The sequence below is a fragment of the Rhopilema esculentum genome, chromosome 17, assembly GCF_057945365.1.
Source record: "Rhopilema esculentum isolate cy_ngs chromosome 17, ASM5794536v1, whole genome shotgun sequence".
NCBI lineage: Eukaryota > Metazoa > Cnidaria > Scyphozoa > Rhizostomeae > Rhizostomatidae > Rhopilema > Rhopilema esculentum.
Window position 1 is genome coordinate 5412081 of NC_142831.1, and position 15862 is coordinate 5427942.

Sequence of the window (15862 nt, forward strand, 5' to 3'; positions counted from 1 at the left end):
AAACTGCTTTTCTTGCTTTCCTTATGGCGAAATCCTTAATCTTTTCTTGCTTTCCTTATGGCGAAATCCTTAATTATTTCCCACAATCTTTTCCAGCTGTCGTTCGCTCCCCAACAATCAGAAGAAGTCAATTTTGATTTTTGCATGGCAAACAATAGAGTGCAGCCTTTGTAGGACTGAAAACAAGCCAGCATCTTACTACCTCCCCATTTTGCTGCTTTACATTTAGGACCGTTTTTGGAAATTTGTGGCCGTTGCAATCTTTGGGAAACTCTGGAGGATGAGGCAAATGACCAGTTCTAACAACCTTTTCTAACTCCTTTATCGTTGGAAATCCGGTAAATGTGCCGACATCAAAACTAGATGATCCACTATGAACAGTATCTTGATTTAATGATGAATTAGTAGGGCTTTCTCTACTTTCTATGGTGTCATGGTCTACCGAAGCAGCCAAGCCGTTTGTGTCTTCTTCTTCTTCAGCAATGCTTTGAACAGAGCTTTCGCCAGGTTTATTGAAAGTTGAATTACCTTCCTTGTCTCTTTTGTAAGCACCTACCTCAAACAATGTGCGAGAGGCCCTCTTTGCTTCTTTTTCTCGTATCTTTTTTTCCTGCCTTTTCTGAGCACCAGACTTGCGCTGTAAGATGACATCGCAGGGGTTGGTTGGATCGTGATCCCGCTTAGTGATTTTGATAAAGACTTTTATAGCGTTTGGATTTGTCTTGGTTCTTCGCATGTGCTTCTTCTCTGGTGTACGCCGTGAATGGAAGATTTACTTTTACGTTTATAGGAAGTCCACACAAGGAATAACTAAAACATTTGACCTAAAAGTAGATATATGTAAGAGCAATCGAATTTTTCGGCTTCTGGAGAAGTATATTATGATCGTATCATCAATATTTTAATTAAAAACCTTAACAAGAAAAGGTCCTCATCATAGACCAGCTTGTTGATCCCTTGTTGAAAGATTAAATTTCGAATATCAATCGGGTCATGGGCCCGCCCTGCTAATGCTGCTAATTGAAAACTCATAGCCAAAAATACATACCTTATTTTCTACGGGCCCCTCAAGGCCCCGGGCCCCCTGGTAACTACCATGGTTACCCCCCCCCCCCCTCTCGACGGTCCTGTCTTAAAGGCTACGATACTGGTTGTAGAACATTTCAGTTTTTTGATAGATAGCAATTTTTACATGAAAACAAGGAATGAAGCAGTCTTGATGAAGATTTCAAGAGAGTTTTTCGGTACCTTTATGTTCTGCTGAAGATAAACCTGTTGGTACGGACTAATCCTTCTTTTAAGTAAATAACAACTTGATTCTCAGTTCAGATAATTCCACTTGTACCAAGGTGACATCACCAAAGCTTTCAACACCCCTCACCTCCCCCTCTCAAAGTGCCACCTTCCATCACTAAAACCGTAAACCCCCCTCCCCCTTCTGAGAGGACGTCATTTTTGTATGACCCTTAAGTTCAGTGAATCCAAAAATAACTTGTAAGGAATTTGAAACTGCTCACTTGCACGTGCACATGTAAGGAATTTGAAACTGCTCACGTGAAACCACTGTGCGCTGCTTTAACTGTTCACACGTTTTTCTTTGTGCGCAATCTGATTAGTCAACCGCTGATGGTCAAGTGGCCGTAAGCCACTTTTACCTGTGTCAAATGCCTTTAAAGGGCCTCTCCAGCCAAAAAAATGTTTTTATTGACTAAAAAGTTAGCATCTGGTGCGTGTATTATGGCAAAGTTGTTGTTTTTGCAAAGTTTCAATTAGTTTAGAAGTTAATAGGCTTTAAAAGTTGCACCTTTCCGAGAAAAAAACGACAAAAGCCGAATCAGTTTTATGACATTCTGACGTCACAGTGTGCGGCTCTCGTTCGTCATGAATTTCTTATATCTTCCACCGAGTCGTGAAGGAGTCATTGTCACGCGTTGATTACTGCATCTAAATCTACAGACCCCGTTTACACTGTCCCGGGACAATTTTGTTCCAAATTGTTTCGTTTAGCCGTTCCGTTTACACTGTACCGGTACAGTGTAATGGCTTCAGAATTTAATGGCAGAACATTGTTTAGAAGAAGCTGTATTTAGTCAACCAAGGTTTTTATTTTGCCGCCGAAGTCGACAATCGAATTTTTATTGAGAGTTAAAATGCAGTGGAAGGCCGATAAAAACTTTACTTGGACGAACGACAAGGTGGCTTTAATTTTCAGTGTTATTTTAGACTACAAAACTGCAAAGTCCAATCAAGGCTTGGACTGGGAAACAATACAAGCCTTTTCTGTGGTCGTCTTTTCTTCAGAATTTCCTTTTCTTCAGAATTTGACAACGTAATTACGCCACAATCAAAGCCTCGATTACCTCAAACAGCCATACAAAAGACCTCCTTGTGAAACCGTGACAAAATCGTCTCGGATAGGTGTTTACACTGTCCCGTTCAAAAACGGAACCGTGACGGTACAAAATTCGTTCGCTTTCAAACAGGGTCCAAACTGTTCCGGATAGCAGAGCAAAATATCACGGTTCCACAGTGCTAGTGTAAACGGAAGGGCGAACCGCGACAGTTTTGTCACGGTTCCAAACTTGCACGGGACAGTGTAAACGGGGTATTAGGATCGAAAAATATTAAATGTTTACAATTATTCTAAGTTTGCGGGTCGGAATGTGTCCATGCTGGGTCACGACTTTGTTTTGATCACCTGTGTAGGCCCACAAAGCTACGGCTTCCTGTTCCAGCTCTTCCCTCGCGTATAATTAATCGAAATTGACACTTCAGTTGTTTTCCAGAAACGATGACCAACTAAAGGCTTCAGAATTGATACCTGAAATGCTCAAACTAAAAGCCGGTGGAACAGAACTGAGAGTACCAACAATTGCAGTGTTCAATTTGCGAATCGCCGACGTTCGATTCGGTTTGAGGCGAGACTAACGAAATACACTGTGACGTCAAAATTGCGTCACAGTGTCACCAAACCGAACAATTTTTGTCGATTAATTCAATTCAATTATCGAAATGCAAGAGCTTATATCTCACAAACTGTACAAAATATCGAAAAACAAATAACGAATTCGTGACCAGCAGGTTCAACTTCTTTAGATTAGCCAATAAAATGCAATTGCAAATTTTGGCTGGAGAGGCCCTTTAAGTATCCAATCAAACGCTTTAATCCATATGTTACGTTACTTTCGATCGGCAGCTAGATATGAATTTCTGCTTACCATTGGTGGTTACCAACAAACCATACTCTGAGCATAGTGTACTATCGAGGGGCAAATCACTATGAAAATTTCAGTTCACCTAGCATAAGTTGCAAATCTTTGATTTTTTCGCTATTTCCAAATCTTTCAGTAGCAATAGCCTATTTGGACATTTCAAGTTGCAAAGAATTGAGATTATCCGCAACAAAATAGAAAATTTACTTATTCTTCGTACATGAAAATAACACTGGATAATAATAGGCCTACTCGGGGCAGTGTATATGATCTAAAACAAATAAATCACAGAGAGAGAGAGAGAGACAGCCATTAAATCAAAGGATTTGATATAACAGCTTATTTTATTTACAAATCAACTGCTGGAATTTATGCTTGGTATCTATACATAGAATAATTTACAAGTGCTCGTAAAAATACACATTGGGCTTGATTGGACATGCAGAACATGTGGATCTTTCCTATTTCATTGGGAAAACATCGATTCATGGGAAATAGGAGCCCTCTGCAAGGGGTCATGTGCTGACTGTCTGATAAACATACGTTCACGTGATCTCAGAAGCCATACTTACAACTAATTGTTTACAGGGCCTGTTTTGAGAATCAGTGCGAGGTAACATGTTATCTATCCTAGGTCTACCAATAGTATCGCAGCAATTAAATCATAACTCGACGTATTTAGCTGTACCCTCTACATCACTATGAAGTGTTAGAAGTATCAAACTTAATTCTAATCTAAAAGCATTGATTGGGCATCGATAACATCTTGATGAGAATAATATGTTTCATGTTAACAGATTTCATATAAGAAAATATGAAATCGTTGGGAAATACATTTCGATGACCAAGTATAGCAATTTGTCAATGAAAGGTATTCCAACCAAAGACCAAGATACAACTTTTTAATTAGGGAAGGAGGCAGCCCTGATAAATAAGTGTAACAACAGCTATATTTTACCAAATAAAAGTATTTTATTTATTCTAGTTGAGTTTTTAATAATTAAGTACTTGAGTTCGGCCCCCTGGTATCTCGATCCTTGGTTCTAACAGCTCTCGAGGAGTACCCCCGGTCAGATTAATATCAGTCAAACCTTGAATTAGAGAGTGCTTTAAAATAGTGTAAACGAATTTCTTTTTTCCGCTGTCGGGATGATACAAATCAGTGTCGTTTACATATATCGTCATATTAATTGCTTTATTTTGAGAAACAATTTAATCCAAAGATATTTCCCTTTGTGTTATAATCATGATCTTCTTCATTCAATAACAGAGATTTTCGCTCTTTCTTTAGCAATTTAGGCCCACCAATGGCGATTGCTATAGCTCCTAAGGGGGCTGTTATCAAGATGACTAGAACAGCAATAGTAACAATTTGTATGCCGACCTCTTCTTGAAACTGACCTGCATATCCTCGCTCCCGTGCAGTGTCCAACGGGATAGACCCAATGGCGGCCTGAAATTGGAAAGTTTTTTAGAGCCTGAGAATATTGCCCAGAGGAAGTTATATTTCATTAAATGGTCTTCTGAAAAAATTTGAACAAAATGATATTAATATAAAGCAATGATTAAATGGTACATCTAAGAACTATGGAGAAAAAGAATGATTTGAGAAATTTAAGATATACAAGCAAAATCTGAAAACGTTAGAAATTTTTTACCTGGACAGTTGCTTTTGGCAGCCATGAAAGAGCAATAAAAACCTTCTCTTTCACACTTAACTTGTTTCCAAAAACCACACCATATGTTACCACAATTCGTAGCAAAAGACCCACAGCAAGAGTTGCTAGGCCACGACCTGCAGCAAAAACGCTGACTTAACTTGAAGGCTTCAAGAAATATTCGCTACATATAATATGGCATCATACATTTTGTATTTCTTTTGAGATCTATTCTTTTTCTCTCAATATATCAACTAACTAGTCTTTGGGCTCTATTGGCTACACTTCTGTTGATATTGCCATGCCATTATCAGGCCTTGCTCTAAGTAAAGTGAGGGTGCTCCATAAAAAGAGCCCCTTAGAAACTCTAGGCGCTCTATTTCGCACCTCTAAGTAAATGTCCTTGAGAGCATCCTTCGAGAGCTTTAGGAGATCGAGAGCTTCAAATCGAAAGCTTCGGAAGAATGTTAAATATGAAATTCAGCGGTGATACCACAAAGCACCATAATATGAAATAACAAAATATGCAACAAACACTATGTTAATATAAATATAGAAATATAATAAAACAAAGTCGCAAAATTGTTCAGATTTTTCTAGATATGTAACTTGCCATCATTCGATGAGCTTTTAACAGTGTCAGTATCACTACTGTTATGTTTAGCTTCACATATTGCTTCATCAATACGCATGGCTTTAAATCGAACATTTAACTTTGTTCCTTTTTTCATGTTATCCATTCTATAAGAAACGCTAGAACATCTACTACTCGCAAAAGCAAATGAAAAATGAAAAGCAATGCGATAATTTGGACGGAAACGTGATCGCTGATTTGCAGAGGCGATTTTAAGTTATTAAAAAAATAGAAAATAATATATACTTCAATAGAATATTAACGCTTGCTCGAAAATCAAATAAATCTGCCGGTGAATACGCTTGCTTGATGGCCTGTATCCTTGATGGTTATTAGAGGGTTTTCAAATTAAAAATTATATCGAAAACCCAACGTTGAATTTGCTGAATTTTTTCTCAAGGGGTAATCTTACGCAAATCATAATATTGCGGTCTGTTGGGAAGATTGTTTATGCTTGATCAAGTTGATTTAATAAATTCCAAAAATTTTTTTTGCTCCGCGTTAATATTGTTTTTACGTTTTGAGGGGCTCTATAAATCGCTCTCCAAGGCTTCTTTTGGGTGCGCGCTCGATCGAGCGCCTTTCCGGGCAAGGCCTGCCATTATGCTAATCAGAATTAAAGTATCAATCATAACGGTTTTTCAATCATCAGTTTACTTACCAACAAGTTTCTCATTTAGGTATTCAAGGCTGACTTCAGCACCAATTAGGCCAAAGAGCAATGGCTGGAAAAACGTCCAAAGGATTGCTAGAACATTCTCAATGGGTCTCTGAAAGTAAGATAAAACAGTTTTAACATAGCTAGAATGAAGGTTTTTACAAACAAGTTAATTCTGTGAATTTAATTAAAAGCAAATGCAACATATTTAGGGTTACCACCTTTCATTATAGGGTTACCACCTTTCTTGGGGGGTCTATAACCCCTTTTGTTCTTGCATGTTTAAAACTTAAAACAGCAACATTATTACAACTGGGAAGAATTTGATTTATTCTTTTGGTATCAAAAGCTCCTTTGATCAGAAGAAAACCATGTTATCATCCCGGAAGCAGTTCGGATACATTTTGTTTTTTGTTCAGGGTCTTCAAAAGACCCAATTTATTTTTTAAGGATTATAAAACTTTGTTGGACAGCTAAAAAACATTTTAGGCTGAAAAATACAAAAGGGAACACCCAGGCTTAGCTTGATGTTGGTGTTTCTTAGATGAAATTGTGGATAGCTAGAGAATGTCGTTATCCTCAAATCTTGCAGTAATCAAATTTCAGCCGCCATAAAAGCAACAAGAAAGATTATAAAAGGACTTTGACTGACAGAATATTGTGTGTAAGCAGATTTAGTGTGTGTGTATATTATGATCATTACTTTTTACCTTTCCTTCTTCCTTCCACCCAGCACCAGCTGCTGCCCCCAGTGTGAGAACTCCAAGTGCTCCAGCCCCTGAGAGTTCTGCCCGGTTACTACCAAAAAGGGAAAGAAGACCAAATGCCACAAGCAAAACTGACCTGTTTTTCACTGCATGTCTCTGGAATAAAAAATTATACTTTTTATGAAATAAAAATTTATATGGAAATTTTTTTTATCTTGTTGGATAACACATTAAAAGCATGCTAAAAGTCACATGCTAAAAGCTATTAAATTTCAGAAGTAACATACTGTTTAAGCATCAAATATTTCAACCCTTCTGATACTTAGGTTCTGAGAAAAATCATTTCTAGACATCAATATCAGAGAAATGAAAAGCCAAGATTTTGAGATTGAAATTTTAACATTTTGCTTTCCATTGATACCTGGTAAGTTGAAAATTATGATAAATTATGATAATTCCAGAAAAATTATGATAAATCATTTAATCAAATAGCTCTCTCAAAACATTTGGAGCTTAAAACAAGTGACTGGCTAGTATCAAATTCAACCACCCACATGAATATACTGGAGAGGTAATGTGTAAGTTTTTTGGCCATGAAAATGTAATATAAGAAGGAACTCAGTTCTATCAGTAGCTCTGAGTTCTATGATTACAAATATTCAAATTCTAAATACAAACCGATGCCTTGTTTGGTAAATACCAAAGAAGAACACCCACAACCAAGCCCATTACCATTCCAAGGCATAACTCTAATGGCCCTCTGAAAATGTTGAAGATCAAGTTACCTGTCAAAAGCAAAAGATAAGTGGAACTTGAGTCATTGCATTGCAATGTGATGCCAAATGGTGCAGTAAAAACAGAGTCTTGCACATAGTTTTGAATTTTATCTTTAACACAAAGTGAGTCTCCAAGCAAGGCCAAATTTTAGCTTACAGATTGTTTTGCAGGTTGATGAAATTATAACATGTTTTTCAGCTGGATCTAAACCTTCAAACAGCTTTGGTACATTAAGGATATGATAAGGATTTCTAACCTTGTGAAAATGCTATACCAAGGAAGACACTGAAAAGGCTAATTGCTAGAACATCATCACAAGAGGATGCAGCCATAACCAGGGTAGGTATGCCCTCTTTTGTACCATAACCAACCAACTGAAGATTTAGCATTGAAGGTACTACAACAGCTGGTGAAACAGCACCTAAAATGAAACTGAAAAAAGAGTCAATTAGTTAATTTTTCTGTAAATACATTAAATGACTCAGAAAATTATAAAATATTTTCTATATAGGATGACAATATTTTCTATATAAAATATATAGGTAACTTAGCAGTCTTATTTGCTCTGAGGTGGGAATCTGCATTCTGTTAGTATTTTATTTTATTGAATCTACCAATGTATTCCATTTCAGTAGATTTTATTCTAAGTATTGATTTTGATGAAGCAGTCACCCTGTCAAGTCAAGCTCCTCGACAAAAATGAGTCCATGACAGATGTGCTAAATTTCAGTGAGTGTAAAGTCTTGAATGTGCCGCTGACATACTTTCCAGTCTGGAGAAAGAGACATTCTGTGTACTTTCAAATTGCCTTTATCTAAACATTTTTTCTTAGCCTGTCAATATGAACTGGCCACAAGGAGTAGTTATATTTGATGTGAATGATCATCAACATGATTATTTGATGTGAAATACATGGTTTCAGCCTTAAACATTGACAAAACATGTAACAAAATAAAAAAGAGCCAGACATACCCAAGCATTAATGCCCATAGCCATGGCATCCCAAGCAGGAAGTGTGAAATAATGCCAACAGTGAGGGCTTCTACTAAACACGGGCAGAATGCCAACCTTAACACAGTACATTTCAATCGTTTTAAGGCCTTGATGTCTAGGCCCAGTCCAGATCGTAACAGGATTACAACAAGAGCAACGTTCCTCAAGTGTGCAGACCATTGTTTATTAATGCTTTTGGCAACAGAAATTCCAGGCACGTTTCTGAGCAAAAATCCTGCAATTAGCATGCCAAGAAGAGGTGGGAACGTTACAAAAGGTATTTTACTAACGAAAAATCCAGCTAAAGATGCAAAAACTAGCAAGATAAAGAGTGAAAACAAGTTATGTCCTGGCAAGGCCTCGTCTCCTAATACAGCCCACATCGTAGCCCAAGCAATAAAACATATCAGTCCTCTTGTTAAGTAATAAGCAAAAAGTCCACGAGGTGGGAGGCAAGGTTTTAGACAAGTTGGTACGTGGCATCTTTTGCAGTGCTTTCCAACTGTCGTTCCCTCTTGGTCCCTCAGTACTTCGTCATCCAGCTGCTCATTTTCCTTACAGATCTCCATACATTCGATCCCTCGGTCATCATTATCACTGGGCCGTTTGCTCACAAATATCATCTCAATGTGACTACTTTCATCTTCAGCATTATTACAAGTTAATGGGCTTTGCTCATTTGGCAAACTGCTGCAAATCCTACCCGCCTCTGCCTCCGAAAACATCATTATTCTCTCTAAAATATCCCAGTCCCGGGTACTTTGTCCTCCATCAAGGATCAGTTGATTCCAGGGGCGTTGTTTTGCGCAGGAGCGCTCGTACACAGGGGAACATGAAGTCAAAAATTGGCTGTCAAAATTTCTTAGGAGGAAGTGCTGTGTATTTGATTTGGTAAGAGCTTTGTTACTTGTTGAAATTTTTGGCAAATGTTTGGATATAATTGATAAAAATAGCCTTTTTTCTATCATATTTGTTTTTTACTTAAGTCAGTATCTGTATATATAACAGTGTCTAGATTTTAAATCTTTTGTCAACGCAGGACAATAAAAGAAAACACTTACAGCTGAGTGCTGATCTTTGCTATTAGACAAAAGAATTAAAAAATGTTGTTAATAAAAGGCAAACCGTACTTTCTCTAATACATTTGTTAATAGCATTATCTTTAAGCATGATTGGTAATCATCTGATTATTCTCTTACTTTGTTTTCCGCATCTACCTATTTATCTATTTAAATAGTTTCATTCTTACCTATTTATTTTATTTTGTTTTTATTATTACTGCCTGTAGTCTTCCATAAGCAAACTGCTCAATTTTATCAGTTAGGGGAAAGCTCGACAGAACTTGCTGGGTTTTTTTCAGGCATGTGTTGCCAATTACTACCCAATAGTTTTTCTGGTTGTTACTCTCAGAGTACTTTGGCATGGGAAACAGGGTTGAGGTGATTTCCCCCTTCCACTTACAAAATTTAGCAATTTTGTTCATTTTGCCATTGTTTTGCCATTTTTCGTGGCCCTTTTTCTTTTATCCTCTCTGTCTATTTTTCTCTCTGCTGTACAGCTCTTCTGGCATCTCTGATCTCCCTACAGAGTTGAAAAGAGTAGCAAATTTTGGTTTTACACAATAAAACATATATATATCAACATTGTTTGCATTAAAATCAAGGATGATTCTTAACCTACTTTCACTAATAGTGAGCTGATACATCAAATCAATGTTATTTTATTTTACAAAATGTGTATTATTTCAAAATTGAGACTGTTAGAATTGTAATATCTCTGATATATTTCAGAATTTCGCTGAAAATGGGTCAAGAACAAAGCCAAGAATTCGCTGACAAAGAAAAACCTCCTATGCAAGCATCTGGAGTAAAACACAAGCCATCATTGACACCGAAACAAAAAGCAAAAATAGAGGATATAATAGTAGTTAAAGACGTACCTGATGCTTCTAAAGATAATATGGATACCACATTAAAAAAGCTAAAAAAATTGAGGATAACATATCCAGTCATAAAAAATATTTCAGGAATCCCTATTGAAGGTTTGGATTTAATACCTGGTCTGAGCCCAGATCATCTAACAGAAATGTTGTTGAGGTACCAGTATCATTTAACTGAATGTGCAGAAGCAGTATCATTTGATCAGAATGCTCTTACCAAGAGAATTAAGGAAGTGGATTTGTTTACAGCCAAAGTGTTTAAAGAATGCAATGAGAGGCACAAGCAAATGGACCAAATACTTGTTGATATGCCTAGATTCTTTGAAGTTGAATCATTGATAAGTAGAATAAGCACAAACATGGAAAAAACAACTGTACTTTTGCAAACTTTAAATTATTATTTGCCTGAAAGTGAAAGACTTACCCCTGAGGAACTGAACATCCAAGGTAAAGTAAAAAAAGCAGACTACAGCATAAATTGATATTATATATTAAGCATTTATGTTGTTAATTTATTTGATTCAATACCATATTTTTATGTGTATGTATTTCTAGTTTGAACAATTCTTTGGCTGTACAAAACTTGAAAACAGATGAAAAAAGCAAAAATTTCACAACATGCTAAGAGCTGGTCTAAAAAGCCACGAAAACTAGTGATTCTGCCATCAGAGACACCTTTTAGACAGCCCAGATTGTGCAAAACACTGTTAAAACAAATGATTCTGCCATCGGTCAACATCTTTCAGATAATTCAAATTATGCGAAACTCTATAATGACAACATGTTTCTGATAATTGGCAGAGCCCAGTTGTCATTTCATCTAGCAAGTTTTGGAATCGATCTACATACAAGTAAAAAGCAGCTATTGTTTCTCTCTTGGACTCCAGTTGTTTTTTTCTTTAGGCATGTGGCACTGATTGAACAACTGCAACAGTCATGGTGCTTGTCTTTTTTTGATTGGCCTATTTTGATCCACAACTGGGTATATATTTTTCATTGTGTTCTTCTGAACCCCTACTCTGACGCTTTAAACTCCGAGGAGTGTTAGACAAAAAAACTTTTAGTTTGTTGTGAAGACTGTTAGAATCTTGTGCAAAAAACCCCCCAGCCCTCCCGCCCTGTGGTGCCTGGCAATAGGTTCCTTTCACTTTTGTCCATGCTCACATAAACGGAATAAAGATATGTTTTTTTGTTTTGACTGTTAACACTTTTTCATTTTGAAATTTGATTTGTGTGTTTTCAGAAACCCCTGTTTTTGTGTGTTCACACTGCCGACAGAAACAGAGTAAAAAGTACTCCTTTTTTGTGCATTTTTGTGTTCTTTTAGGTTCATTTGGAGAATTTTCAAAAACCTCCATTTTTGTGGATATCCACTTTTGAAAGAATTTTGAAAACCTCCAATTTGTGTAACTTTTGGCTTTCTAATAAAATTTTTACATTCCATATGCCAAATAGCTTTGAAAAGAAGGTAATTTTCTTGTGCAAAATTAATTACTTTCAAAATGGGTAAAAATCTCAAATTTTTTACTTTCTATAATAAATGTTTATAAATACTTCATTATGCTAAAATACAAAAAGCATCCCATTTTCCCCTTGGCACAAGGAGTGCGGTTCACTGCATATTTATTCCTGGTATGGCCAGTTTATTTATCATCTTATCTTCTTTATTCTATGGTTGAAAATTTTATTGTAATAATGGGTGTTTCTACCATTTTCCAGATACCTGAAGGGTGTGGTACCAAACTCCAATTATTGTTTCACACCCTCAATCCTTCTCTAAAATCCATCCATGCTAAGAATAGTGATCTTTTTATGCAATTTTGGTAAAGATTATGTTAAAGTGGGTTTGGTGCCTGACCAGTCTGCATTTCTTATGGTGTTTTCAGTATCAGCGGCATCATATATCTACTCGCATCAGTTTATTTTAACTAATTGATTAAGTCTACAAAATACCTAAAGGGCGTTGACAAGTAATCTCCAAAAAGAAGCAACCTAAAGGCCTCTGCCAACCTAAAGGGAGTGAACTGAAAGTTTTTCTTGTGATGTAGCCCATAGCCCCCTCTGGCCTGTTCCTGTCAGATTTTTTCCTGGACCCAAACCTCAAATTTGCCAGAATTTACTATAAAACAGACACCACCACATCGAAACCAAATACTGCAAACTGGGTGTCTGGGTTGAAAAAGTTAATTTGTTACACCAAGCTCTTTACCCTGAGCTAATGATGGATATGCTGAGGCTATAAAAAAATTTTCTTTACATGTAGATTTACTGTTTGAAAATAAAAGTAACTGAATCTGCTATGTTGATGTTCCTAGCTGTAGAAATAGATGAACTGTATTGTCTCTTCTAACAAAAATTGCAAAAAATGTTGCACATATATTGTTGTTACAGCTTTCGTATCAGAATGTTTTGAAATGTGTGATGATGCAAAGGACTGTTGTAAATAAATTCACTAGGGGTTTCATTTTGGTTAGAATATTTTTAAAAAAATTTCATGTCTTTGATGATATAATTTACTAATGTTCGCACATTCCCCGTCGTTCCCCACTGTTTCTTTGTTGATCTAATTCATGCTTCGTCTTCTCTTCAATTTCTCTGATATCTTCAATTGACAATCCATGCCACTTGTCAAGCCAGCAAAAGACTTGTCTGTGAAAATTGAGAAGCAGTCGCCTTACAACTTTCAGGATAAGAGACTGGACCTTTGACTGAAGTTGAAACCACTCAAAATTTACTTTGTATAGCTTGTAACAGCACATGTAGGATTCACAGTTTGAATACCACTCTGTTCCCCCTAATGGTCCTCTCCCTGTCTTTGTTGACTTGAATTTTGTTGGGTCTTCTTCCACTTTGTAATCAGTCGGATCTACTGGATCATTTACAATATCAATAAATTCTACAACTCTCTTTGCTGATTCGCTTTCAGTCAAAGTGTGATGTTTGTTTGAGTTGTCGTTCTTGGAGACTCTCTCTTCCTTGTACCACGAAATAATTTCGATTTTGAACCGTTCTTTCATGTAGCTATTTGTGTAAACCGTTGTGCAGTAAGGAAAAGAGTTCCACGAGCGCTCCTCCAATACCAGGGAACCATTCGGGGCGAGATTTCTTATGAGAGCTGGAACTTTATTCTCTATATGCATCATCTTCAAAGTATACTGCCCTGACCCTCCATGCTCCGGATCATTCGTGTACGGCTCATTCTGGACGATTTCCACGCCGTCACCACCGCCATTTTCGTTTTTACTGGCTTCTGCAACAGAGTACAGCTGTGCAATGCGGTATTCTTCAACGGTTAAAGGCAGTGGTATGCGATATTCGCGTATGATAGACATCTTCCCTTCTTACAGAAAAAAACAAGGCCTCGCCCAGGCGAAAGGTGGTGGCACTAAATGTCATAGGTCATTTGGTGCTCAGTACCTTTTGCGTTGCTTGGTGATCATTGAAAAGTGATTATTGTTATTGAAATCTTCAATCTTCAATCGTTAACAACTAAAGGCTATACAACCAATCTGGACTAAAAAGAAAAAAAAATGGAAAAGGAAAATTAACTTAGAAGTAGGGTTAATACAATTTCCACCCAGCGCTCCAGTTTGCTGATTTCTACAAAATGTTGCATTTGGTTTTGGTTCAACAAATCCAAGCAAAGGTTGGCTATTGCCAAAGTGGAAGCGGTGTTAATCATAAACAAGGGATAACAAAAGGCTAACAAAAGAGTAAAAATTGTCTCTAATAAGTCTATACTAGGGTCCAGGTGTTGGTGGAGGCCACCTTCACCCACTGACATGGACGCAACCATTCTGTCACTGATACTTTGAATTTGTCTTCTCTCACGCAATTCATAATTTCTGGCGGTAGGCTATTCCAAATCCGAGTTGTTCTTACGAAGAATTGATTTTTGAAAGCTTCAGAGTGGAGGCATTGAATTGTTTGATATTTGAGCGGATTTCTGGTTGAGGAAAGGACAATTTCTGGAAACTAGATGTTGAGCATGTTGTTTCGAATTTTATTGAAGATTTGAAGGTCATGAATGCAGTGTTGGTGTTGTAGTGGTAGCCAGTTTAATGATTTCATTTTCTGTGTCAACTGAGCGTCTGTGCCATAAACGTGATAATCTAATGTAAACCTTGCAGCTCGTCTCTGGACAGCTTCAATTTTGTCAATGTTCTTCTTTGAAACATGCTGATGCGTAATTTAGGTGGGGACGGACAATTGCATTGTATGCTGTAGCTTTAACATCTGGGAGGCACATATACAAGTTTCGGCGACATAGGTTTAACAATTTTGTGGCTTTGTTTGAGATGTAATTTACGTGCTCATTAAAATTTAGCTTATTATCTATAATCACTCCCAAGGTATCGTTCAGACGTAGTCTCCTCCAAGCTGTACAAATTTAATTTAGATATATTTCCATCATCAAATATCGATTTGGCTGATTTAAAAACTTCGTCAGAAGCATCGTTTTCCTGTGAAGCTGATGACTGGAACATTTTGTACTCGAAGTTGATCTTTTTAGTTTTTTTATGGCTTATACGGAGCATTTTGCACTTTTTTACGTTAAAAGCCATCTGCCAGGTGATGGCCCATTGTTGTAATTTAAAAAGGTCTTTTTGTAGGAGGTGCGCATCTTCTTTCGATTTGATGGACTTATATAAAGTACAATCATCAGCAAAAAGACGTATTGTGTTATAGAGAGCTTTCCCAATATCGTTGATATACATCAAGAACAACAGAGGGCCCAGAACAGTACCCTGATGCACTCCAGAAGATACCTTGCCAAAACTAGAAGTTGTACCATTTACAACAACTTCCTGAGTTCGGCCGGTTGGGAATTCACCTATCCATTTGGAAGTTAGATCTGAGATGCCATACATTTCAAGTTTGCATAAAAGACGGCGATGTGGGACAACGTCAAATGCTTTGCTGAAATCAAGCAGGAGAACATCCACTTGGCCACCGCCCTGATTTAATGTGGATGTCCAGTCATTCATAGCCTCTATTAGTTGTGTTTCGCATGACATCCCTGACCGAAAACCATGCTGTTTATTTGTGATAATGTTATATTTATTAAGATGAGACCATATCTTGGGTACAATGCAGTGTTCGATGAGTTTAAAGGGGATGGCTGTTAAGGGTATCGGTCTATAGTTGGCTGGAAGGCTTTTTGATGCTTTTTTGTACACAGGACAAACAACTGCATGTTTTCCATGCAGAAGGAAGATTTCCCTTGTTGTAGGACTGGGTAAATAGATGGCGATATAATCTTTCTGTCTCAGTTGCTGTCTCT

The 15862-nt window shown here is 37.1% G+C and overlaps 2 protein-coding genes and 1 pseudogene across 2 annotated transcripts; 1 reads left to right on the forward strand and 2 right to left on the reverse strand.

Moving 5' to 3' along the window:
* Window positions 1-3524: 3524 nt before the first annotated feature.
* Window positions 3525-9367, reverse strand: LOC135696070 (sodium/hydrogen exchanger 9B2). Its single transcript, XM_065215348.2, has 7 exons — window positions 8619-9367; window positions 7903-8078; window positions 7548-7654; window positions 6873-7025; window positions 6166-6274; window positions 4871-5007; window positions 3525-4665 (listed from the first exon to the last, which is right to left on the reverse strand). Exons 1-7 carry the CDS (start codon window positions 9365-9367, stop codon window positions 4408-4410), a joined length of 1689 nt encoding a protein of 562 aa, XP_065071420.2. The 3' UTR covers window positions 3525-4407.
* A 1075-nt stretch (window positions 9368-10442) lies between these two features.
* LOC148958164 (BLOC-1-related complex subunit 5-like) lies at window positions 10443-15664 on the forward strand. The gene has a single exon (XM_089113387.1). It carries the CDS (start codon window positions 10443-10445, stop codon window positions 11058-11060), a length of 618 nt encoding a protein of 205 aa, XP_088969513.1. The 3' UTR covers window positions 11061-15664.
* On the reverse strand, window positions 13095-13910 carry LOC135696079 (phosphatidylinositol transfer protein alpha isoform pseudogene; annotated as a pseudogene).
* Window positions 15665-15862: the final 198 nt, after the last annotated feature.

Bases quoted from the DNA above. Each gene is read 5' to 3' on its own strand.
- LOC135696070 (XM_065215348.2), bottom strand. From the start codon at position 9,367: ATGATGTTTTCGGAGGCAGAGGCGGGTAGGATTTGCAGCAGTTTGCCA. The intron at 7,026-7,547 runs GTTTGTATTTAG...TTTTTATTCCAG, and splicing joins ATTTACCAAACAAGGCATCG to AGACATGCAGTGAAAAACAG. The intron at 4,666-4,870 runs GTAAAAAATTTC...TTCCAATTTCAG, and splicing joins TGCCAAAAGCAACTGTCCAG to GCCGCCATTGGGTCTATCCC.
- LOC148958164 (XM_089113387.1), top strand. From the start codon at position 10,443: ATGGGTCAAGAACAAAGCCAAGAATTCGCTGACAAAGAAAAACCTCCT.